At 41.3% G+C, this 26,300-nt stretch overlaps 1 protein-coding gene across 3 annotated transcripts; it reads right to left on the bottom strand.

Moving 5' to 3' along the window:
* Positions 1–59: 59 nt before the first annotated feature.
* Positions 60–26,003, bottom strand: ZCWPW1 (zinc finger CW-type and PWWP domain containing 1). Of its 3 annotated transcripts, none has more exons than XM_059693663.1 (17): positions 25,891–26,003; positions 21,970–22,024; positions 20,746–20,999; positions 20,209–20,299; positions 19,296–19,386; positions 18,853–18,998; positions 18,521–18,643; positions 11,895–12,011; positions 10,592–10,712; positions 9,663–9,738; positions 9,155–9,259; positions 7,940–8,023; positions 7,264–7,330; positions 6,038–6,138; positions 3,393–3,453; positions 2,818–2,940; positions 60–528 (listed from the first exon to the last, which is right to left on the bottom strand). In XM_059693663.1, exons 2-17 carry the CDS (start codon positions 21,995–21,997, stop codon positions 221–223), a joined length of 1,896 nt encoding a protein of 631 aa, XP_059549646.1. In that variant the 5' UTR covers positions 21,998–22,024; positions 25,891–26,003; the 3' UTR covers positions 60–220. The 3 variants fall into 3 exon arrangements, with proteins under 3 accessions (XP_059549646.1, XP_059549647.1, XP_059549648.1); XM_059693664.1 differs by having other exon boundaries at positions 18,521–18,640; XM_059693665.1 differs by having other exon boundaries at positions 20,221–20,299.
* Between the last annotated feature and the right edge of the window lie 297 nt (positions 26,004–26,300).

Below are 26,300 nucleotides of genomic sequence, written 5' to 3'. Positions count from 1 at the left end.
GACATGGAGGAGGGAGAGAAGCCAAAAGGAAGAATGTAGTTAGAGACAAACCAAACCAATTATGCCAGTAACCTATTTTATTAACACATAAACCATACAACCCTGACTTTAGCGAATTAATCTTGTAGTCAATGGCCAATCCCAATAATTCTCTGGGGCCCTTTGAGAGGCTCTCCCTCCTACTCTCAGGGAAGAGGGAAGAGAACACGAGAGCACAGAACTACTCCTCAAAGAAGGTGAACTCCTCCGTGTCATCTCTATGCTGCAGCTCCACCCTCTGCTCTGGCTTTTCTCCAACATCTTCCATGAGTTGCTCAAGGTCCAGGTCACTGGAGGCTTCATCGTCAGGAGGGAAGCTTCCAGCCTCCTGCAGCTCTTGAGGTCCAGGCTCTTCTTTCCCCGTGGCAGGACAGGCCCTGTGATGAGCTGGTAGGATCAGGCCCTCTGACACCATTAGAATCTCTTTTTCTTCAGACAAGCTGGTTACCAAAGCCTTGCTTTGGGGAGCTTTAAATTTTTTCTCAGGACCTAAATGAAAAAGTGAAAGAACTGAGAATCTTATTAAGTCATCTGTCCTTACCTTTTACAAATCAAACTCCAAAATTTATATTAAAAAAAAAAAAAAACCTCTGGAAAAGATTACCTTTCTCAATAGGAAGAAATAGGCTTTGGAGTCAGAAAGACCTGGATTCAAGCCATGGATTAACCGTATGACAGAGACATGAGACAAGCAAATTTTAAACTCTTTGAGCCTCAGTCTCCTTATAATTGAAATGGTAAATATCCAGCCATAGAGATATTGAAAAAACGAAAGGGAGCAACATAGACATATCTATCTAACCATTGCATGACAATACTCAATAAATGTTAGTTCCTTCCTCACCATTTTGGGGTCTCTGGATGAAATCAAATCCACAACCATTATGTTTCTACTGGAGGCCCGATGCACGGAATTTGTGCAAGAGTAGGCCTTCCTTCCCCCAGCTACCAGCACTGGCTTCCCTCTGGCACCTGGGACCCAGGCTTCCCTCCAGCACCCAGGACCCGGGCTTCTCTCACAGCCCCGGCTTCCTCCAGAAGGTTGTCTGGAAGGATGTCCAGTCTAATTAGCATATTATGCTTTTATTATTATAGACTAGTGGCCCAGTGCACGAAATTCGTGCACAGGGGAGGGGGTGTTCCTCAGCCCGGCCTGCACCCTCTCCAATCTGGGACCCCTCGAAGGATGTCCTACTGCCAGTTTACAGGGATCAGACCTAAACCGGCAGTCGGATATCCCTCTCGCAATCCGGGACTGCTGGCTCCTAACCACTCACCTGCCTGCCTGCCTGATTGCCCCCAACCACTGTGCCTGCCAGCCTGCTCGGCCCCAACTGCCCCCCGCCGCTGGCCTGCTTGCCCCCAAATGCCCCCCGCCAGCCTGATTACCCCCACTGCCCCCCCTGCTGGCCTACTTGCCCCCACTTCCCCTCCCCACTGGCCTGCTTGCCCCCAACTGCCCCCCTGCTGGGCTGCTCACTCCAAACTGCGCCCCCCGCTGTCCTGATCACCTCCAACTGACCCCCACTGATGACCTGCTTGCCCCCAACTGCCCCCCCTGCTGGTATGCTTACCCCCAATGGCCCCGCCCCCCACCAGCCTGATCACCCACAACTGCCCTCCCCTCTTGGCCTCTAACTGCCTCTACCTTGGCCCCGCCACCATGGCTTTGTCCAGAAGAACGTCCAGAAGGTCTCCTGGAAGGTCTGCTAGTCTAATTAGCATATTACCCTTTTATTAGTATACATAGAGACCTGGTGCATGGGTGGGGGCCGGCTGGTTTGCCCTGAAGGGTGTCCTGGATCAGGGTGGGGGTTCCCTTAAGGCATGGGGCAGCCTGGGCAAGGGGCCTGTGGGTGAGGGTCTGAGGGTGAGGGTCCCCGCTAGGGGGGCGTGGCCAGCCTGGGTGAGGGGCTGAGGGCTGTTTTCAAGCTGGCCACAGCCCCATCAGGGTGGGGGTCCCTGTTGGGGGGCGTGGCCAGCCTGGGTGAGTGGCTGAGGGCCATTTTCAGGCTGCCCACAGCCCCTTCAGGAGGGGGAATGTCCCCGCTGGGGGGCGTGGACAGCCTGGGTGAGGGGCTGAGAGCTGTTTGCAGGCTGGCCATGGCCCCGGGCAACCCAGGCTCCCAGACCCTCCTTGAGCAGAGGCCACAGTGGCTGGAAGCAGGTATCTGGGATTTATTTATCTTCCATAATTGAAACTTTGTAGCCTTGAGCGGAGCCCACAGCTGGCCAGGGCAGGTGGGAAGCTTGGCTTCCTCCATCGCCAGGGGCAACCCAAGCCTGTTCACTCCAGCTCTGTGGCCACTGCCATCTTGGTTGGGTTTATTTGCATACTCACTCCTGATTGGCTTGTGGGCATGGCTTGTGAGTATAGCAGAGACATGGTCAATTTGCATGTGTCTCTTTTATTAGATAAGATAGTGTGTACTGCATTCTACAATCTGAGAGATGCCATTTTGGCCAGTTTTTGTTCTTTTTAAAGTAATTAAAAAGTGTAGAATTGTTTTAAAATATCCAGGGAGAGGAGATAGAGACATGAACCCTATTTCCCCAAACTTTTTCCAAAGTCTAGCAGCGGTTCTCAACCTGTGGGTCGCGAACAATGAAAATACATCCTGCATATCAGATATTTACATTAAGATTCATAACAGTAGCAAAATTACAGTTATGAAGTAGCAACGAAAATAATTTTACGGTTGGGGGTCACCACAACATGAGGAACTGTATTAAAGGGTCGCGGCATTAGGAAGGTTGAGAACCAGTGGAGAGCCTTACCTGGCTGGTCAGGATCTGAATTCCCATGCACTTTTTTGGGTACAGGAGCAGCTGCAGGTTCATTTCCAAGAGATCTCTTCACTGACTTCCCTTGCTGAGTCCCATCTCGTCCATCTGCTATGCCTGCATCACCCCACACCCCCACCATGAAGAACATTTATTTCTCCCTAAATAACAACTTGTCAAAGGTCCATTGATTCCCCACATTTAAGTCTCTGCCCTGCATCTTCTGCTAATCTTAATCTAGTAAATTCCTTCAGTTCCTCTTTCCTCCCCAATATTTCTCCCCTCTCCCCCACCCCCATCATCTTCTCCTCATGGTTCTCCTCATGGTTCTTCTCTAGAAAGTTATCCTTCTTGCTAAGAATTTAAAACATTCATTTCTAAGATTTTATAATTCAATATTCAGAAATGAGGACGCTACAGATTCTGCAATGACACTAGCATGAGTTCTGCCATGTTTTCTCAGGTTCTAGATCTGAGATTAAGTTCCAGCTACCTGCAGGCCCCTTACACTCTGTGCTTTCTCCCTGCCTTACCTGTAACACATGTCCCATTCCAGCTGGCTTGCTTACCTCTTGCCTTGGGGGTTTTTTTCTGAATTTTGGCTGGCTTGGGACTGGGCAAAGTTGGGTCCTAAGTATGGGAGAGAAAAATAAGAAAAGATAAATGAAGTTACATAATTGTGTTTTTAATAGAGTAGGATGCTACAGAAAGGATGAAAACAGCCACAGACTGAGAAAAAATATTTGCAAAAGGCATATCTGATGAAGGACTGTTATCTAAATATAAAGAACTCATAAAACTCATCAGGAAAACAAATAACCCATCCTGGCCAGTGTGGTCCAGTGGTTGGGCATCCTCCCGTGCACCAAAAGGTTGCCAGTTGGATTCCTGGTCAGGGCACATGCCCAGGTTGTAGGCTTGATCCCCAGTAGGGAGCATGCAGGGAGCAGCCAATTGATGTTTCACTTCCACATCGATGTGTCTCTCTCACACACCCTTCCTCTGTCTCTAAAAATCAATAAAAAATTTTTTAAAAAGAAAACACCCCATTTACAAATGGACCAAACACCTTAATGGAAACCTTACCCAAATATACAGATAGCGAGTAAGCACATGAAAAGATGTTAAACATCATAAGTCATAAGGGAAATGCAAATTAAAACAACGAGATAGTACTATGCATCTATTAGAATGTCCAAAATTCAAAACACTAACAACATCAAATGCTGGCAAGGATGTGAGGCAACAGGAACTCTCATTCGTTGCTAGTGGGATGGGAATGTAAAATGATATAGCCACTTTAGAAGACAGTTTGGTAGTTTCTTACAAAACTAAACAGACTCTTACCATATGATCCAGCAACTAAGCTCCTTGGTATTTATCCAAAGAAGCTGAAAACTTAAGTTCCCATAAAAACCTGTATACAATGTTTATAGCAACTTTATTCATAATTGCTCAAACTTGGAAGCAACCAAGATATCCTTCAGTAGGTGAATGGGTAAATAAATTGTGGAACATACAGAAAATGGAACATTACTCAGGAAAAAAAGAGGCATCAAGACATGAAAGAAAATGAAAGAACCTTAAATGCATAATTCTAAGTGAAAGAAGACAGTCTGAAAAGGCTACATACTGTGATTCCAACTATTTGACATTCCGGAGAAGGCAAACTACAGAGACAATGAAAAGATCCTTTGACAACCTTTAAGGTTGTCAAAGGTTGAGGCATACTTGGGGAGGGAGAAGAAAGGAACAGGTAGAACACACAGGATTTTTAGGACAGTGAAAATACTCTGTACAATATTATAGTGATTGATACATGTCATAACACATTTGTACAAACCCATAGAATGTGCAACACTACAAGTGAACGGTAATATAAACTATGAACTTTGAATGGTTAGGGTATGTCAATGTAGGTTTATTGATTATAACAAATACACCACTCTGTTGGGGGATATTGATAATGGGGGAGGCTATGTATGTTTAAGGAAGGGGTAAATGGGAACTCTCTGTACCTTCCTCACAATTTTGCTGTGAACCTAACACCACTCTAAAAAGTCTCTTCAAATATGAAAAAAAATCTTTATTTCATGTGCCTGAAAAGAGACTAAGGAAACAAGACAATGAATAGCCTAATTGTCCACATAGTGGGAAGAGAGAATAGAGGCAAACTGGTGTTCTCTGAAACTGCTCCAGACAGAACCAAAGAACTACGGTAGGAATTGAGATGGTAATCAAGAAATAAGTTGCCCTAAAAAAAGAAAGAAAGAAAGAAGTTGCCTTGACTGGGCAACTCAGTTGGTTAGCATGTCCTCCCAATATACCAAAGTTGCAGGTTCAATCTTCAGTCAGGGCACATACAAGAAGCAACCAATGAATGCATAAATAAGTGTTACAACAAATATCTCTCTCTCTCTCTTCTCTCTCTCTCTCTCTCTCTCTCTCTCCCCCCCCCCTTCCTCTTTCTTTCTCTCTAAAATCAATAAATTTAAAAAAGAAAAGAGCCCTGGCAGGTGCAATTCAGTGATCAGAGCTTTGGTCTGTGCACCGAAGAATCACAGGTTCGATTCCCAGTCAAGGGCATGTACCTGGGTTGCAGGTTCGAACCCCGCCCTGGTCAGGGCATGTACGGGAGGCAACCAATTAATGTGTCTCTCTCACATCCACGTTTATCTCTCTCTCTATCCCCTCCCTCCCTCTGCCCCCCTTCTCCCTTCCTTTCTCCCTTCTACTCTCTCTAAAAATCAATGGAAAAAATATTCTTGGTGAAGAATAAATACATACATACATACACACACACATACATACATTTTTTTAAAAAAAGAAAGAAGTTCTAACCCTGATTGGGTAGCTCAGTTAGTTTGAGCATTGTCCTGATATGCCAGGTTGGGGATTTGATCTCCAATCAGGGCACATACAAGAATCAACCACTGAATGCATAAATAAGTAAAACAACAAATTGATGTTTCTCTCTCTCCCCCTTCCTCCCTCTCTAAAGTCAATCAATAAATAAAATCTTTAAAAAAGAAATAAGTTCCTAGGGATGTGATATATTATAGAGAATAATCAAGGAAATTCCTTGGAGACCCTAAGAGACAGGATTGTTAGGGTTTCCTGAGGCAGAGACAGGATACTTCCTTAGTAAATATAACCCATGCCAACAGATGCCCTATAGGACTCTCCTAAAAGGAGCCCCAAAGATCAATCTTACTTTTTTCTCTCCCTCCTTTTCCTCCTCCTTCTCCAAGTCTGACTCTTCCTCTTCTTTCTCCAAGAAGGAATCTGGGCTCTTAGCCCCAGTGAGCATTAAGTCTAGAACAGGAATAGGAAGGAAAGCTAAATCATTTAGTCAATAAAATAGGTGATGAGTTAATGGAGCTGATCCCAGAGAATCAGTCTTCTAACTCTACCCTTCATGTCCAAGTAGTATTTTCTCCATAAATCATGATCCTATAGGAGATTATCACAGTTCAACCCTTTTCAAAGTCTCATCACTATTTAATGTGCACCCTCCTTCCCTGCCCCCTTTTTTTCTCCATTCCTCTCTCCACTCATCCATTCATCTATTCATCCCCAACACTGGCCCAATGGTATTCATGGAAAACCTCCTATTATAAAAATCTAGAACTAGGCTGATATCCTATATAATAAAGAGCTAATATGCAAATGGTTGTCATACCCTCATGCCTTAACGGCTCAGACACTCAACACTGGGGAGAGAGGAATGGGGACCAGTCAGGCACAAATGAGCTCACAAGAGAGGAATTGAGACCAGCCAGGCACAAATGAGTTCACAAGAGAGGAATGGGGACCAGCCAGGCTGCGGCTTGGGAGAGGGACAAGCTGCCTGCCCTGTGGTCTCGGGCGCCAGTGGCTGTGCCTGTGCCTGTGGCCTGGGAGAGGGACAAGCTGCCTGCCCCGCGGTCCTGGGCACCTGTGGCTGCAGCCCAGGCAAAGCTGCCCACCCATGGTCCCCTGCAGCTGTGGCCAGCCTGGGTCCTGGGTGCCTGCAGCCAGCCAGAGGGAGGGAAGCCTAGGTCCCAGGTGCCTGCAACTGGCTGGAGGAGGGAATCCTGGGTCCTTGGTGCGGGGCGAGGCAGAGGCGGTTAGGGGCAATCAAGCCAGCAGGGGAGCAGTTAGGGATGATCAGGCAGGCAGGCAGAGGGGTTAGGGGTGATCAGGCAGGCAGACAGGCAAGCGGTTAGGAGCCAGCAGTCCCAGAATGCGAGAGGCAGTCGGACATCCCCCGAGGAGTCCCAGATTGGAGAGAGTGCAGGCCGGGCTGAGGGACCCCCCTTTCCCGCTGCCCCCCACCCGTGCACAAATTTTGTGCACCAGTCCTCTAGTCAGATATAAAACAAAGAAAAGCTTCAGTTGCTGTCCTCATGAAGGAATCCCTCCTCTCCCTCTTTAGTCTTTGCCTCCTACATATCCTACCTTTTCCTTCCCCATTATTGTCAGATCCACTGTATCTGCTCCAGAAACCAAACAATTTAACCCGCTCCTGAGGGAACCAAGAAACAAAAGCATCATCTACTACTCTCCCAGGGACTATTGTTGCCCTCTGTCTTCAAGATTTTAGTTATAGAATTTGAATTTATATTCCATACCATTTTCACTTGAAATTTCACATTAGATTTACCTAGATTTTTGTGGAGATTAACTATTATAACATATTGTAGTAAAGCAATATATAATCATATTATCATCTCTTTTCCAGTTTATAATTCAATAAGTAACTGGGAAAGATAAATTCACTGTTTGTCATTCTCCACCCACCCCTAAAGGCAGAAATTGAGGGTAAACACTGACTCTGCATAAAAGAGATGTTAAGGTACATATATCTGAGAGTTGACTTTATATCTTAGCCCCCTACCACAAACTGTCTCTGTCTGGACTGAGAGAAGATCCCATTTATCCAAGGGTAAGGAAAAGAATGGATGAGTTAAGGAATTGAGGGAATTTGGCCTGGGAAGAAAAGACTATGTAGTTCTAAGACTAAGACTGTATAACAGAGAAGTACAAACCAATTTTTTGCAGCAGCGAACACATGGTTTGCTTTGGGTCTCAAGTCCCAAAGAGGAACTGGTATGTTGTCTGAACACTTTCCCACCTGAATACCGATCTGTTCTGCCTCCTGAGCCATTATCATGGCTGCCCCCAGTTTCTGGCTGCAGTCCTTGTTTCTGCACTTTTTCTGAAATGGAAGAAGAGTAGAGTCATGATAAATATTAGAGGCGTGACCCCAACATACTGCTCACCAGATATCTTTTTTTAAAATATTTAAAATATTTTTTTATTGATTTCAGAGAGGAAGGGAGAGGGAAAGAGTGATAGAAACATCAATGATTAGATAAAATCATTGACTGGCTGAGCGCTGCACACCCCATACTGGGGATCGAGCCTGCAACCCAGGCATGTGCCCTGACTAGGAATCGAACCGTAACCTCCTGGTTCATAGGTTGATGCTCAACCACTCAGCCATGCTGGCCAGGCCCAGATATTATCTTTAACTACATTTATTTCCAGCTCCTGGTATTGACATGATACTCTTATTAATCTTTTGAGCTCAGAGACACAATTCTCGTTTAGCCCCCAACAAAAAACCCTCACCAATTCCTAGCAATGTTTTCAACCAACATTTGATGTCCTCTCCAAAGTAATTCCCATGGAAATTTGAAAAGGCAAGATTAAAGGACTTCAGATGATTATACTTTTAAGCTTTTCGTAAGTTTCTTTAGATCCAGCTGTTTGATTTAATACTCACTACCTAATTTTCTAAGGCCCCTAAGCTGCCGGACCTCTGCTCATTTATAGCTAATGCAGTGATTCTCAGCCAGGGGAGGTTTTGCCCCCCGAGAGGACATTTGGCAATTCTAGAGACAACTCTTTGGTTGTCACAACCAGGGGTGGAGGATTCCTACTGGCTAGTTGCCCAGGGATGCTGCTAAACATCCTACAATGCACAGCACAGCCCTCCACAAGAAACAATTATCTGGCTCAAAATGTCAATCGTCTCCAGACTGAGAAACCCTGAGTTAATCTATGCCCTCATTTCCACCACACCTGCTTTGGCTAAACTGTAGAAAACTAGTCTTCAGGAAGGCCTCCCATCTGAAGGCAGGGAAAAGGATTAAGAAAAATGACTATCTTGTTACAATCCTGGTAGATAGAAGAGTCCCTCATGAATAACCTCACCCTTGCACACTTGGTCAGTCATGAGACTTTCTCCTGATACAGCTTCCCCTTGGAGAGTATCAGGTTTAATAAAGGGAAAATTTCGTTTTCAAGTTTGCTGTATCACAACTGACCCCCAAGGGTTGCTCACCACTCCAGCTAGCTCCAGAGACAGCTCCTGAAAGTTCTTTAGCATGTTGACTGGGATCCAAGCACGAGAGACTATTTCTCCAAAAAATGTCACATGGTACTTAGACTGAAATAAAAGATGGTTATGTTATGGCCTCTTGTCTTTCTCCTTGCTTTGGCCCTCCAGCCAGAAAAGGAGGGGAAGAACTGTGGAGTCACAACGAAGGAGATGCTGGGCCTCTTCTGCTCCTTTATACTGACCCACCTGACCCACTTACTTCATTGTTCTTCCATGACCTCAGTAATCCTAACCAATGCAAATTTATCAAAACATACATGTCCTAATAAATATTTAATTAGATACAAGTTTGTTTCTATGTGTGAGAATTTATTTCTGTTTGTCACTCCAGCTAAGTGTCTGATTCTGCTCATGTCTGCTGGCTATGCCTATGTTCTAACTCTGTGCATCTGTTAGGATGACTTTGGTCATTACTTTGGCTTGACCACCTACCTGAATCAGGAAAACTCACCGGCAGGGAATCAAGATGAGAAGCAAAAAGAAAATATTCCCCCAGGTCAGGGTCAGATTCTACCATGCCTGGCCACCTGAAGAAGATAGATGGATATAGGAGACGGAAGAGATGGGTTTAGATGAATAGAACACAAGCTCATTAATATACATGTAAAGAAAGGAGCAATATGTTTTGTAACCAAAGTCAGACACCACCACCCCCGTCAATCCCTCCCAGTGGTCACTACAAAATGACGGAAGACTGAAGTAACTGTCATCAATGTACAAAGAAGCTTAAGATCTTCCGTGTAAAAGTATCTTATCCTTAGGCCTTCCAGCAAGTCTGAGAACAAAGTCTTCTGACTAGGGACAGCTCCAATGAAGAAATTACCCATCCTACCCTCCCTGGGTCTCTTACTTTATCCCTAATATCTCAATGTTTTAAAAATGCTGTAGAGCCACTCTCCTCTTTCTACCCATTCAGGATAGAATTGTCAGACTCTTTTTTCCAGGGAAATACAACATCCACTATGAAATTCTAGAGAACATGCTCTTTCAAAGCCTCCAAGCTTAGTACTTTATATTCTCCCCCACCCCATGCTCTTTCTAAGGCAGGTACCATGTCTTTTCTTTTTTTTTAATCCTTACCTGAGGATATGTTGTGGATTTTTAAATTATTTGAGGGAGAAAGAGAGAGAAACATCAATCGGTTGCCTCCTGTATGCACCCCGCCATGGGGACTGAACCCACAATCGAGGTATGTGCCCTGACCAGGAATCAAACCCACAACCTTTCAGTGTACCAGACAATGCTCCAACTGAGGCACCCAGCCATGGCTAAGGCAGGTACCATTTCCATTGTAAATGTTTCCCATTTCCTTCCTTCTCTATTTGAATCTACCACTCTCAAGTTCATGAAGGCTGTTCCAAGTATGCCATGGTGCCCTACCAGGGGTAACCATATTGCTTGGCCCAGATGATGGATCCTGGGATGTAGGAGGCATAGGCCACATCACTCTCATGCCCTATCCAGGTCTCCTCAGGGATATCACAGTGATTGTACTCCAAGTCTGCCAAAAAAAAGAAGGAAAATAGCCTGGATGAGGGCAGGAGATAGGACAGGAAACAGGTATAGGCAGCAGGTATGACCAAAAGGGCACCTGGGAGATGGGCATGGAGGAAGAAGAACAAAGACCCTTGGAGGAAATGCAACCTAGAAGTAGGAGTGCTGCCTCCTTATACTCTCGTTGCTACTTCATAACCGTAATTTTGCTACTATTATGAATCGCAATGTAAATATCTGATATGCAGGATGTATTTTCATTGTTACAAATTGAACATATTAAAGCATAGTGATTAGTCACAAAAACAATATGTGATTATATATGTGTTTTCCGATGGTCTTAGGCGACCCCTGTGAAAGGGTCGTTCGACCCCCAAAGGGTCGCGACCCACAGGTTGAGAACCGCTGCTCTAGAGAAAGAGATTCCAGGCTTCTATATCCCACATTGTTTGACCCTTCTATGTAACATTATGACTATAATTTCTCTGAGACACTGTTTTCTCATCTGTAAAGTAATTGGGCTGAATTAGAGCATCATAATGTCTTTCGAGTAGTTTCAAACATTCTAGAATTCTATGCCATTGTATCTTTCTTACCTGCTTTTCCCTGTATATTTCATATCCCTTCCTATCCAACCCAATACCAATAATCTAATCAGTATTTCCAGGGTCAGACCAATGCTGAAAAAGATGGAATTCTCTCAGAACATACGAGTGCTTTTCTATATGTTTTTATTTATTTCAGAGAGGAAGGGAGAGGAAGAGAGAGATAGAAACATCAACGATGAGAGAGAATCATTGATCAGCTGCCTCACACACGCCCTCCCCACCCCCCACAGGAGATCGAGCCTGCAACCCAGGCATTTGCCCTGACCAGGAATCCAACCATGACTTCCTGGTTTATAGGTCAATGCTCAACCACTGAACTACATTGGCTGAGCTCAGAAAATATGTTCAGATTCCATGCCCCTCCCGACAACATAACTCTTTAGGTTGTCTTCTTCTAGCCCGTTATGCCATATTCATCTTGATATGACAAGAAGATCGTTTTCTTTCTCTAGACACTATAAGGACCCCTGGAGTTGAAACTACACCTACAACATAATTAATTTAAAGGATATATGCAGGGAAAGAAAGGTGGAACAACAACAACAACAAAAAACACCATAAACATTTCCACTACATTCTACCTGTATTCTGGTCACAGGACCAATTATCTGGAAGGACTGAGGGGTCAGCGTTCCCATGAAGCCGCCTCCATTTCCCACAGTTTGGGGAGGAACACTGGACCCAGACTAGACACTGACCTGTGACAGGGGGAAAAAACTGAAATGAGACTCAAAAATGTGCTCTTCCTTCTTCAACTCATTTAAAATCAATATAATCCTCACCAGAATCACATAGCCTTAGAGATCACCTAGTCCAATCCTTACTTATAAATGGGAAAAGAAAGGCTCAGAGAAGATAATTGACTTGCTGAAGATTAGTCTAAATTTGTGGCAGAGCTAAATTTACAACCCAGGTCTCACATTTCAGTCTTTTACCATACCATGCCATCATTTCTCCTCCACCCAGGGCAGAAAGAAGTGTTTCCTATATTGACAGTTCTTTAAAAAGTTTGGTTTCCATCCTTCTGGCTAGTTCCTTGTTCTCTGCTAGCATGTCAATGCTGAAAAATTCTTTTGAAAGGCTACCCAGCATCTTTTGTGTACAACATCCAGAGTTCCATCTGAATCTCAGCAGATTTATTTGTCACCAAATCATCAAGTTGCAACCTTTGGGACCAAGAGCCCCAAGTTCACCCCCCTCCAAAAACACGGGTCTAAGTCCATCATTTCTCAATCAACTATTTACTTCAGGCCCTGCTGAAAGACAAAGCATTCCTTTTAAATATATATATTTTTTATTGATTTCAAAGAAGGAAGAGGGAGAGAGAGACAGAAACATCAATGATGAGAGAATCATTGACTGGCTGTCTCCTATACACCTATCACTGGGGGGTCGAGCCCACAACCCAGGCATGTGTCCTGATCAGAAATCAAACCATAACCTCTTGGTTCATAGGTCGGCACTCAACCACTAAGCCACCGCGGCTGGGCAAAGCATTCCTTTTATCACTTACCTGCCAAACCATCATCCCACCTTTCTCTATCCCCACATTTTCTGAGTTGTTCCTGTACCCGACACAGCCTCTCCTCTTTCCTTCCTAAACCCTTCCACTGTTATTTTTAGAATTCCAGACAAAAGCAACAAAAGTCCACATATCTTTAACCTCTTCTCTGAACCTCTATCTCATTTTTGAAACCTGGTGATACACTGACGTTGCCTCTACCTGACCCCACCCCACCCGCAGCTCTCTAAATCGAATTGGTTCCTTCTCGTGCATCTCATGTCTCTCAGGCCAGAAAATGGATTCAGTATCATCCTTATTCCCTATTGCCATTTCCAGACCATTACCATCTTCTTCTATAAAAACCTTCCTCCCTTGAGGTCCAGGTGATGGAACTATACCACCCTCTCATCTCCCTTGAAAAGATACTGACATCTGGTTCAGCCTTCTCCTCTCTACCTCCTGGCCTCATTCCAAATGATCACTATTTCCATAGGGGTAACTCACAAAGAATCCCATTCTCTGAGTTCTTTGACCTTTTCTTCCATGCTATCTCAATAACCCACTTCACTTCAGTAACCCACTCCTACCCTTGTATGCCCCACCGGTCATCTGCAGGGACTGCATACTCCCTTGAACCACTTATCCAAATATCCCTCTCTGATAAAAATTCCCTGTCCTCCCACTTCACTTGCTCAGAGGACCCCTAGAGCAACTTTCACTTTATCTAGATCTTTTACCCTCCCCTCAATCCAGAAGCAACCTCTTTTCTTTACTCTGTACTTACTCAGGTTTGATTCCTTAGATCCTCTTGCAGGCATCTTCATTTCCCTCTGTCCTTCCTCCTACCCAGCTGGTAAAACACAACTCTTAATGAACCCACTCTACCTTTTCTGTGCCCATATTCATTAAATTGAGTGTTACTAGAAAAAAATCACATAACTAGGCACATGGGTACACTATATATTCACAATGTTTCCCTAGTAAGTTCACTCTCCCACTGTCAAATCTTACTTTAAATACCTGAACATAAGGAATGCCCTCTATCCTATTGAAACCATCCTCAGAAAAGCATATTATGGATCACATTCTTGATTAATTAATTTTGAAGAACAAGGTACTGGTTGGGAATGATGTATTAGTCTGAAAAGATAGTTGCTAATGATATTTTTGGATGTTTATAGAGATGCCCTAGCAAGACTAGAAAAAAAGAATGTGAGAAGGGGTTGGGGACTATAAAAGTAAACATAGATCAATAAAATAAGTGGTTGGTTGTGAAAATAATGAATATTCATGAGGAAATGAGTGAGGGGGGGAAATCATCCTAATGACATAGAACTAGATATTTATGGCTTGGTATGAAATCTTCAAAGACAACAATAAACAGTTCTTTAAAGTTCCCTTTCAAACAGTGTAGGAAGAGAAGATGATGTGTCTGAAAATGGAGCTTGAGGCTCTCAACATGGCTCTATGATAATGAAGACTGATGTCAAGCACACATTAAGAGCATTTCAGTTGACCTCTCACTCTTGAAATACTAGTTTCCTTGGATTCTGTGATCACTTATTCTCCTGTTCCCTCTCTCCATCTTTCTGGCAGCTTCCTTCTTTACTGGGTTCTCATTTTTCTCCATTAAAGCTTTAAATGTTGGCGTTCCAAAGTCCAATCATGGATGTTTGCTCCCATGTTACACTTCCTCCTGAGGCAAACTTTCCCATTCCCATAGCTTCGAAATACACTTTCATACCTGATAACACAGAGATGTATATACTAACAGTCTCTGTTCTGAGCTCCAGATATCTATAGCCATCTTGCTCTTTTGTAACTCTATTTGAATGTCTCACAATGATCTCAAATCTAATGGACCTAAAACCCAAACGCTTAATCTTATCCCACAAATCTGTTCTTCCTCCACCTTTCCCCACCTCCTTTCATGTACATGTTCAAGCTAGGAACCAATCATCTTTAACATACTCTCTCCTCTTTCATCCCCCCCTCCATATCCAATTCATTACCAAGTTCTGACAGTTACCTCTAACACATATCTTGAAATCATCCATTTCTCTGTCTCCAATTTCATCATCCTAATCCAAGCCACCAAAAATCTAATCTAGTACTAACTTCTTCTCCACTCTTGTCCCCTCATACTTCATTCTCTAATTGGATTCTTCTAAAACATTAACTCAATGATGTTGTTCTCCTGGTTAAAATTCACCAGTGGCTTCCCACCGCACTTCGGAAAAAATTCTCACTTTGTAACATGGTCTTTGATTTAGTTACTACCTACTTCTTTATATTTAACCAGAGCTACTTTCCTGCCTTGCTTCCCCTTGCTCTCTGAACTCCAATCACACCAGCTTTCTTTTAGTACCTGGAATTTGCCAAACTTCACCCTACCTAAAACTCTCTCTCTTACTTCTACTATTCCTTCAGGTTTCAGCTTAAATGTTATTTCCTTACAAATGAATTCCCTGACTGACCCATTTTATTTCTTTTTTTATTTTTTTAAATATATTTTTATTGATTTCAGAGAGGAAGGGAGAGGGAGAGAGAGAGACAGAAACATCAATGATGAGAATCATTGATTGGTTGCCTCCTGCATGCCCCCTACTGGGGATCAAGCCCACAACCCAGGCATGTGCCCCCGACCGGAATCGAACCCGGGACCCTTTAGTCCACAGGCCGATGCTCCATCCATTGAACCAAACCAGCTAGGGCTGACTGACCCATTTTAATTGGGTCTCCATTATTTCCTTTAATGACACTCCATTTTTTTCATTCACAGTACTTAACAGAAATTGGTTGTATTTATCAGATACTTCCCTTTTAACTTCCTACTCTAGGAGGACTCACCTCTCCTTGGCAACTATAAGAAACAGGAAGCGTAGTTCTTTTATAATAAGAGGCTTACACATTCACTACAATCAAAACCTGACTCACAAGCACTGCCTAAAGGGTGAACTTCCATCTTTCAGTCTAAAGTGCAATCCTGATGGGAGCAGCCAGAACTGTGGTGTGTGAACACCCACTCCTATCCCCACATCCTTCTCTCTGGAAAGTGCTACCTCTTCCAATTTTCAGTTTATATATAAAAACTGTGTTCACATTCATCATTAATGCTAATGTGTAAATTCTCTCCAAGGAAAATCTACCTTCCACCTGGCTTGAAAACCTTGAATTAAAATGCAGGAGAGCAATGGTGGAATTGCAGTAGCAACCAGAGCGAGGAGAAGGGACACCCCCAAATCATTCCATATAATGACTGGTTTTCTTGTCTGGCTGCATTTATATAAGTTTGGTTCTGGTTGTAACTATGAGTCTGAAGAAGAATCTTGGCCATCCTTTACCTTAAAGCATGCCCTTTTTGGCAAGCTATATAAAAAGAAATCTCTGACAAAAAATAAAATAAAGTGCAATACTTTCCCTAATACTGAGAGGTTCAGGAGAAGATCAGTACCACCCAGACCATCCAAGTACCCAAATTAGGCTAATAGCTCCAGTTCCTTATATTACCATGTCATAATAACATGAGGAGTGGTTTATTGCCCTGGACTACCTTGTTTGGTGACTGCATAGTCTTGCTAGAATTTTCTTTCAAGTATGTACAAACCATATTATGCTTCTATAATTAAAATTATATAGACACACATATACATGTTAAACACTAGCTGACTGTTTATTCCATTGTTCCTTACACTTTGGGTCCTGTCTTTTTTTGGGGGGGGGAGGGCACAAGCCTGTTTTCCTCCATATTGTTCATTTTATTTATATTTATAAGTATTTATATTTACTTATATTTATAAGTATTTATATTCAAAGTTTTAAAAATACTAATATGTTATATGATCTATTTTATTTCTTATCCTAAAATTTCTCAAGATTACTTCATATAAAATATTTGTTTATTATCTGTCCAATACACTAAAACTGCAAATTACATAAAGTCAGGGATTATCTATTTTGTTCACCAACATATTTCCAGCACCTAGCACAATGCCTGGCAAACAATATAAGGCATTAATAACTATTGTTAAAATAAGAAATACATCTATATCCATCCTTATCTTCCATCCATCCAATCTCAAAGGCTAAACTGTCCTTTCTAAGAATAATTCTTCTGGTTTTCTTCTCATTCCCTTCAATCTCTCCCTCTCTAAACAATTTTCCCTGAGCACATAAATATGCTGATAACACAGGTCAAGACTATTTCTTTTTAAAGAACGCTCAAAATAACTTTCCCTTAACTCTATACCTACTCCTCCTTTTATTTACCATTTTCTCCTTCCTAGTTTTCTCATCTAAACTAATTTAAAAAGTATTTATTCTTCAACCAACTATAATCTGCCATTCACCCTTACCAACCCATATAATTGCTCTAATCAAGACCATAATGACTTACTAATTGTGATATCGGTTAAGCATTTTCAAGTCTTTATCCCCTTTGATGTCTCTATAGTAGCATTTGACAAGGCTAAATACTCCCTTTTATGAAATTCTCTCCTCCCCTAGCATCTGTGATACCACATTCTCCTAATTTTCCTTCTACCTTTCTAATTTCTCTTAGTTCTTCTTAGTTTTTTCCCTGGGCAGCTCTTCTTCTGTTCAATCCTAAACATTATGTCCCCCAGGGTTTTTTACTCAGTGTTTTTCTCTTCTCACTCCCTACCTTCTTCTTAGAAAAATTTCATCTATTCCTACTGATGTAGATGACTCCGAAATTTCTATCTCCAACCCAGACCTCTTTCTTGAGCTCTGAATCTCATCAAAGACCCCATAACTTGCTCACAGATGAATTCACCACCTTAAACTTTTTCTTCTATACTCTCCATTTTAGATCATAATCCTTTTAGCCACTCATTCACTCACGCCTCACTCTTCTTCAGCTCTCATATCCAACTGGTAACCATATCATGGTGATCCTGTCTCTTAAAGATCTCAAATTTGTCTCTTCCTCATCACTGCTATTGTCTATATTGTCTATCTTCCTTGCTTGGATCACTATTTCTGAGTCTAGTCTTGTTCACAGGAATTCATCTTTCATGCTATTGCCAAAGTGAGCTTTCTAAATAGAAATCTTATCAATTTTCCCCTACTTAATGTCAATGGTTCCTCTTTATCTATAAAATAAAACCCAAAACCCATTAACTTCACATGCAAGGCCCTTTATGGCCTGGCCCTTGCATGTCTCTAGCCTTATCTCCCCTACCCCTGTAACCTCCTACCCCAAAGCACAACCAAAAGCTACCAACATTAGTCCTCCTCCATAACTCTGAAAATTATCACTCTGATCCACCCCCATTTCTACCTTGGTTCATCTGACTAAATTATACTTCAAGTTCTGGCTCAAGCAGTATCTTGTCTTAGAAAGTTTTCCAATTCTACTCCCAACTTATAGCTTTCTTATCTACCTTCCTTAGAAGCCTATCTCCCTTGTGACAGGCTTATACTCATTTCTTCTGCACTTATCCAGCCCTCCTAAAATGCCTGGTATATAATAGGTACCCCAAAACTATAGATTATATGAACAAATAAATTCAATGAATTAAATCTTTCTCTCTCTTCTTCAGCAGCATATCCTCTAACAAGTAGCAATGAGAAATTAATTATAATCTTTGCAGAATTCCCTCTAACATTCTAACCCTTGCCTCTCTCCTTCATCTCCAGTTTTCAAGCCCAAGTAGTTTTCCAAACCATGGCTGAACTTACCAAAACCACTTTCCTCTCCTTTTTGTTGGTCCCTGATCTGAGCATGATCCTGAACCATTTTCTTCAGTTGGTCTTTCTGTTTATGCTCATGTCCTCGCTGGGCTTTCTTCATTTTCTCATCTTCTGGGAACATAAAATAATTGTAGGGTGGGGTTATGTGGGAGAGATTCTTTGTAGATAGTAATGCAGAAAGAAGGGTGAAGGAAGAAAAATCATAGCATGATAGTTTCAAGCCTTAGGTTGGAAATTCTTAGCCTGCCCACTGTCCCATTCCCTAATTTTATGGATTAAGTATTTGAGCCAGATGTCAAAGTATATCTGACTATACTTACGAGCTTTTTTCTTTCTTCTCCTTAAGGAGAGTTTACTGAATTTCTTCTCAGATGATGCAAGATCTGGCTGGCCTGGCTTAGATGGGATTGTTCCATCTTCCTGAGAGGCTGAAATCTCTAGAATATGAGGTACCGTTACCCTCTCTCTGAAAATAAGATATTTTTAAATGAAAAGGTAAAAGAATCCAAAAATAAATTTTAAGAGGATAGAAGAATCCTAGGCTCTCTAAGGCCTCCTGATGTCATTTTACCTACCTACCTGCCTATTTTTCCCAATTCAAATAGGTAGCTTTCCTAAGCTGAGACAAATTTACAGAGATATAAAAAAATGACCAGAAAAAAAAAATGACCAGATAGGTAGGTTGGTAGGTAGGTAGATAGACAACCTTTTATAAATATTAAGTCCACAATGTAATCAACTCACCTAACAGGAATAAACTTACCTATCAGCATTATCATTATCAGTAGTAGAAGAAGCAATTCCTGGTTCCTTGTCTAACTGGGTATGTCTTATGGGCTGGGCACAGGAAGTCTCTGCAAAATCAAGGCTAGATTCTATCTCTTCCAAAACAAAACACTATAAGCAAAGAAGTAATGTTAAGAAATAACCACTCCATTATTTTTAAATTATAATCTTTCATCAAAATGTCATCCACCTGTTGCCTGAAAGAGTCTACTCTTGGACTTTTGTCATATCATAAAATTTTAAGTCTTTAAAATTTCAGGAAAAAATACAAATTTATGTCCTTCTAAAAGCCTTTCCAGATTGACCTGCCTCATTCCAGGATAGCCAGGAAATGTTAATTTTATTTTATTTACTGTGTCTTATATAATTTTTCCTTAAACTTTCCTCTAGGAATAGAATTATATCTAAGAATAGCTGAAAATATCAGATCATTTTCCTTAGCCCCATGACCTTATTGATAGGGTCTTGGGGCCTATGCTATAGAGTCCTTTGTTCTAAAAAATAAAATCCTTTAGCATGTTGAAACAGTATGGGAAAGAGAAAATATACAAGGGTAGATGGAAACTAAATTCTTCAAACCTGGGAAAAATAATTTATCTTTTCTAAGTAAATTCTGAACATATAGAAAAGAATTTAACTTACATTTTAAAAAATTTAGATGAAACTGTATTTACATTCTGAAGTCAATGTAATCTACTTTTCTAAAAGTCTGCACCCGCTATCTAAGGTGGTTTAGCTATAGTCCTTGATAGAAGATGAAGTATTTTAAAGTATGTCAAAGTCCCATCTAATATTTTCTTACTTAAGAGGATGGAGGCAAGAAAGGAAGCTGTCAGTTTACTCAACATCTCAGGTAACAGTTTCTCTGCCTGAAACTCTTTTTCTCTCACCATGAGCCATACCCAAGCACTCCTGGAGGGACTTCTGTATCACAATCTGGAAAATCTCCTCAAACTCTTCATTGGTAAGATTTGATTTTTCCTGCATAGACAAGGGCAGAGAAGGAAAACTGCTCGTCCTTTCCCAGTTCTCCTCTCTGGCCAGTCAGAAAAGCCTCCGTTAGATGAGGCAGTAAACTCACAAGGCTGAGAGCATGAAGTCGATCATGTATAAGGACTCCATAAACTCTATCCCAGATCTCCTGGGAATAAAGGAGTCAAAAAATGGAAAAAGTTGATTAAATTTCTGTCCACCTCTACTTTCATATCCAAACCACCTCAGCCCCTACATACCTATCATTATTTCCTGCTAAGTACTGTCATCAAAACATTTTTTTATCTTTTTAAGAAAAAAAAATGGAAGTCCCAAAAAAGGAATAAAAAACTGAAACTACAAGATGAATTTCCCCAACATGGAAAGATTCTATTTGTCCAGGATGAATGACTAGAAGAAACTGTCCCACTAGAGCCCATCAGTATGACTGATACCTTTTCTTTCTTCTCTGCTTGCTTGTTGTCTTGAACCTTTACTTTTTTCTCCTGGTCACTGCATGGTCCATTCACTGTGGTTGCTTCCTCCTCCTTCTTCTCTAACTTGGCCTTTAGCAGGTTTGGTCCGGCCTCTGCCTCCAGGGAACTGATCCCCGGAGTCTCCTCTTTGTGTGAGTTAGGGTTATAGGGCATCAGGCTATGCAATTTTTGTGCAGGTGGGATAAAGGGTTTTTTTGATCCTTTCCGATATTCTGAAAGAAATTTGATCATCAAATGGAATTTATGAAACATAGAGTCTAACACAGAGACTGCCAAACACTGCCAACTGACTGACCATATCAGAATTATCTGGAGAGCCCTAACCGGTTTGGCTCAGTGGATAGAGCGTCGGCCTGCGGACTGAAAGGTCCCAGGTTCGATTCCGGTCAAAGGCATGTACCTTGGTTGTGGGCACATCCCCAGTAGGGGGTGTGCAGGAGGCAGCTGATCAATGATTCTCTCTTATCGATGTTTCTAACTCTCTATCCCTCTCCCTTCCTCTCTGTAAAAAGTCAATAAAATATATTTAAAAAAAAAAAAAAAGAATTATCTGGAGAAATATTTTAATAAATTAATATTTCTAGGTCTCTACTCACCCACCCTCATTTCCCCTGCCCTGAGTTTCTGATGAAATATTTTGAAGTGAGGCCAGAGAATCTGAAATTTTACAAGACTATCTAGATGATTCTGATGTACTTTCAGGCTTAGGAATCACTGAGTAATTGAAAGGTGATAAATATGATAAATATAAGCATTTGGGAAACTGAATTATTTAAGTATAAAAATTTAAAAATTTGTCTATTTTAACTTTGGACAAAATTTTATGGGAAATTAAGAGAAAATGAAAAAAATATAGTTAAAATCTACAGATGATACAATGAAAATTGTAGTGATCCTCCCAGGTGTAAGTAATATCTCTTTCTTCTGAGCTTCCATAATACTCTGTACCTGCCGGGTGACATTCACCCCACTCAAATTTATGTTATAGATATTTATGAGTTCATATATTCCTTGAGCAGGACTATTTCTAAGATATATATTTTACTCAAAGTGTCTAGAAATGTAGTAACTTTAACAAAGTAGAAATAAAAAATATGTAAATTGAGCTTCTCTTTGGTAGGAATCTGAGAAGGGAAAAATGAAAGATATGTATAAAATGAACCTCCCTCACTCTTGACTCACCTTCTTTACTCTGCAATGTTGTCATCATTCAGCTCAGAAGCTACACTTTTGTGCTCTGTTAGAAAAAAGAAATTAACTGCTAAAGCTCTGATTGAACATGAGTTTAAACTTTCTTCTCTTCCTGTCTTCTTGGGTTCAGGATTTCTTTTCCTGGAACCCCTGAACTACATGTTCTGCCTTCTTGACTATACTTCTGCCTTCTGAGCAATGCCAATTACATGCCAGGGGATAATTAGAGTTATTGTTTTAAAGATTAGCAATAATTCTTAGTGTTTTAAGTGCTGAAGAGTTTAACATATTCATACATCTATAAGCCATCTGTGGCACAGCAGAATGCTGAGACTCAATTTGTGGGTGATGTTCCAATAATTTGTACATTTTTCCAATTTATTCTTTCCACTATTGATATTACTTCTATCCACTTGTTAGAAGAGAACTGCTTTTTTATCAGCCTAAATTTATAACCCTCTACCCAGTTTTCTTAGGTTTAAAGAATATAATTCACTCTTATTTTTGTAACAGTTATAATAAACACTGTAACTCAGGTAGTGTTATTAGAGGTCATAAACTATCATTTGCCCTTTTTACAGATGAAAAATATGCAGGGAGGTTAAGTGGTTTGCCGCAAATTTCAGTGTTAATAATTGGGAGAGCCAAGTTGAACCCAGGCCTTTGCTTTCAAATTCTACTAATACAACATCTATTCTTCTCAGTGATCTTATTTCTGACTGCTGGTTTTGAGTACTTTGAAGGCCCCAGACTTGCAATTCAATCTTCCAACTCTGCCATCTCCCACTTAGAAAAAACCCACAAAGCAGCATAAAATGGATCTTTAAGTTTATATACAGTTCCCTTTAAAGGATATAAAAATTTTAAGACCTTCAAACGGCCAAATTATAGTAAACACTCAGTTGTCTGGGGTGTAAAGTTCCTCTCCCTGGTTCCTAAGATGAATTCAAAAGGTGTTGGGATTTGACTTAGTGTGGCTACAGCATGATTGGGTGTAAAGTATTTTCAAGTTATCTTTTGGTATTTTTCTGTTCTATTTCTTAATTTCTGAATGTGGATAATTCTGATGTGTTGTTCTGCAATAACTACCTTTCCTTTCATATTAAGGAGCACATTTTCTCACTTTTGCATCATAACTCACCACTACCAACCCCCAGATGTATTTGCTCTAAGGAAAAGGGCAAATGGGAAATTGGGGGAGAAACACTACAGCAAATTGGTCTCTTTCTTTATGATAATCCTAAGCAGAAGCTAGAAACTGAATCAAATTGGTTGCAAAAGGAATACTAATTTGACCACAAATGACAAACACCTTCTCTCAGATTCCAGAATCCCAAAAATAATCATTAGAAGTCCCTATGAAGGTAATATAAATTTCAAGAAGAGCTATACTAAATGAAAAATGAAAAGTAGTAGATTTGAGATGACAACATTTCTTTTTTTAAATGTCTATCTTTTAAAAGAAAAATAAATAAATAAAATTTAAAAATGTCTCTCTTTATAATGTGCCCCTGGAGAGTAGAACTGTATGGAACGGAGCTTTTTACTGTACCCCCCTATGCATCTCTAACATGTTATAGCATACACATATTATCACTTCAAAAGTTATTTTTTCAAATTCTAAATTCTTTAAATAAAATATAGAGTATTTTTGATCAATCTAAAAATGCACAAATTTTCCAAGTTAGGTTCAAATAATTATTTAAGCCTCTACTGACCTCTGTAGGCAAAAGTGTGTTACTGGAGCCCCAACCAACTGGTTAAAATTGTGGATCATTATTGAGTTAACAAACTAGTAAATCTATACTAGTAAGCAATGATGTGTAACACTTCCCCTTAATCGAGAGTGGGTTTGTGATGAAGAACGTTACCTTTAAAGAAACTCTCTAACCTGATCAACAGAGAAAGGAAAGCCAGGAAGTAACTGACAACTCAAGTCTCTGCTCCTCTGCTCCAGACTAATTATTTTCTCCCACAATAACAAATACTGAAATCTAGTTCAGAGAGAGACATATTTCTAAATAGTTAATAAATATACAAAAAAGTACCACCAACTTTCATCTGACCAGCTAATAAATGACTTTCACTTAAACACTGAAAATCATCACATTGGTTTTAAGAAAAAAATCACCTTGCTCAGCAGTTCTCAAAGTGTGATCCAAAGACTCCTGGGGGTCCTCTCCCTTTTCCAACTACTTATCTGTGTTAGGCTGGATTTTCTCATATACTTCAACCGAAACAAGATACAAGCATACCTTGGATATATTGCAGATTTGGTGCCAAACCACCACAATAAAGTGAGTATCACAATAAAGCAAGCTGTAATCTTTTGCTAATGGAGGGTCTTGCCTTTAATTTGTGAAAAAAAAAAAAAACATGCAACACCTGTGAAGCACAATAAAGGGACATGCAATAAAACAAGGTGGGCCTGTATCATAACAGATTGAATTCAGAAACAGATGAAAATCCAGCTGTCTTCTATTAAGCCAAACATGAAAGATATTGCAAAAATGTAAAACAACATGTTCACACTAACTTTCCTTTTGTTTGGGAAAATATATTTTTCATAAAAATGTGAACATGTAATTAGTTTATTGTTATTTTAACATTAATAAATGTTTAAATTTTTCTGTTTAATTTCTGCCATGGATATAAACCAATCTTTGAAGCCCTTCAGAATTTTCAAGAATACAAAAGAGTATAACATGTTTGAGAACTGGTGTAGCTAAATAACTTAATTCAGTCCTGTAAATACTTTTCAAACAGCATTCATTCTCTTCCCTGCTCCCCCCATTTAAAATGTGTTCACAAATTTCTCCCTCCTAACTATCCAATTATTCCCTCTATATTGTTTCTGGAATCCTTGGTCTTAAGAAAATAAAAGTCAACCCTTTAGAATTATACTCTAAAATTTGTGCATTTTTAGATTGATCAAAAATACTCTATTTTAAACCTAAACTCTGCAAGTTTCAAAAACCTGTATTTAAAGACTCTATTTAAAATCTCCTTTAAGCTGGAGTTGGATTCCCTTTTGGCTTTAATGTCTAATCTGCTTATTTTCATGCCTCCATCAGTAACAGCTGCTTTCTTTCTTTTCTTTTCTCCTCAGAGAGGATGATTCACATTTAACAAGACAGAAGGAAAAAGAAGATTCCAGCTCCCCTGCTGCCGACACTAGACTACCTGACAAGCCATTCCTGTCATCACTACCACAGTTCACCTAAAACTCCTACAGAATCTTGTAAATGGCGAACTACAGCTTCTCGGTAGAGAGCGCACGGAGGCGCAGAGATAGGGCCGCTATCACAAGAAGGCGCCCTCCCGGGGCTGCGCTCCGGCTCCTGCTCCTGCCGCCGCAGGCGCTCCCGGCGGCCCTCGCTGCCGACCGGCCGCCACCGGCCTGTTCTGTGTTGTTTTCGCCGAGAGCAGCACGGCGCCGCACCGTTTTTTCCTCTCAGGCTGCCTAGGTCTGGAACAGTAAAAGGCCTTAATCCCACCTTTAACATTTGAGGGAAGAACTTTCTGGTGATCCCCATTTTTCCTCGCTCTTCCTTCACCAAGCCTCTCTTAAGATCGGAGGTATCACAGACAAAAGTTCTTGACGCCCCTCCAAGAGGAAAACGGCGTCTTTCTAGATTCTCTTCCCGCATCGAGAACCCCATCATGAGAGAATTCCCCCTCCGCTGCCCCTCCCGCGGAGACACCAGAATCCTCATTCTCGCTCGGACCGTCATTGCCCGCCAGTAAGAAAGAATGGGGTTACTTTTGTTTGTCGGCTGGGGTTGAGTTTGAGGTTAGAGGTTCTAAGGAGCAGGGGTAAGAGTTGTCACCCTGACGAGGAAACTCAGACGGAAGATCCCAGGATTAGCTGCGCCTAACACCTTCATCTGCAACCAGATTAGAGACAGCTACCTTCTGGAGCGAGGAACAGATAGAACTACTGCAACAGCCCCTCCAACCTCGACCCACTTTTCCCGCCACCAAGAAAAGGCGCGAGGCCACGCGTAAGCTCCACAGTTCCCTCCAGCGGCGAACTCTCAGTGCTGAGGCGCATGCGCAGCCAGAAGATGCGTTTGCGCTTGCGCAGGTGAATGTCGCCATCTTCCACGCTAACGCCCTGTAAAACTACAAATCCCACAATCCTAGATGGCCTCACTTTTTCCTTTAGGCGTCCACAGCAGTGCCTGATCGTTAATGAACCACATCTTTCTTTTACTAATTTTTCTCTGCCCCAAGCTGTCTTTTCCTTTTCGTTCCCTGATTCCTATTATTCCTTTTAGTCTCCTTCGCACCCGTATTTTAATATTTTGTTTGAGACTCTC

This window comes from Myotis daubentonii, chromosome 4 (genome assembly GCF_963259705.1).
Source record: "Myotis daubentonii chromosome 4, mMyoDau2.1, whole genome shotgun sequence".
Lineage (NCBI taxonomy): Eukaryota > Metazoa > Chordata > Mammalia > Chiroptera > Vespertilionidae > Myotis > Myotis daubentonii.
The sequence above is the reverse complement of the archived record's forward strand: the minus strand, read 5'-3'. Positions and strand labels throughout refer to the sequence as shown.

What these genes read in the sequence shown, in the direction of transcription:
- ZCWPW1 (XM_059693663.1), bottom strand. Translation starts at nt 21,997, where the DNA reads ATGATGACAACATTGCAGAGTAAAGAAG. An exon ending in GTCCTGTGACCAGAATACAG is followed by an intron (nt 10,713 to 11,894) that starts GTAGAATGTAGT and finishes TTTTTTTGGCAG; the next exon opens with ACTTGGAGTACAATCACTGT. An exon ending in CTCATCTTGATTCCCTGCCG is followed by an intron (nt 9,260 to 9,662) that starts GTGAGTTTTCCT and finishes CTTTTATTTCAG; the next exon opens with TCTAAGTACCATGTGACATT.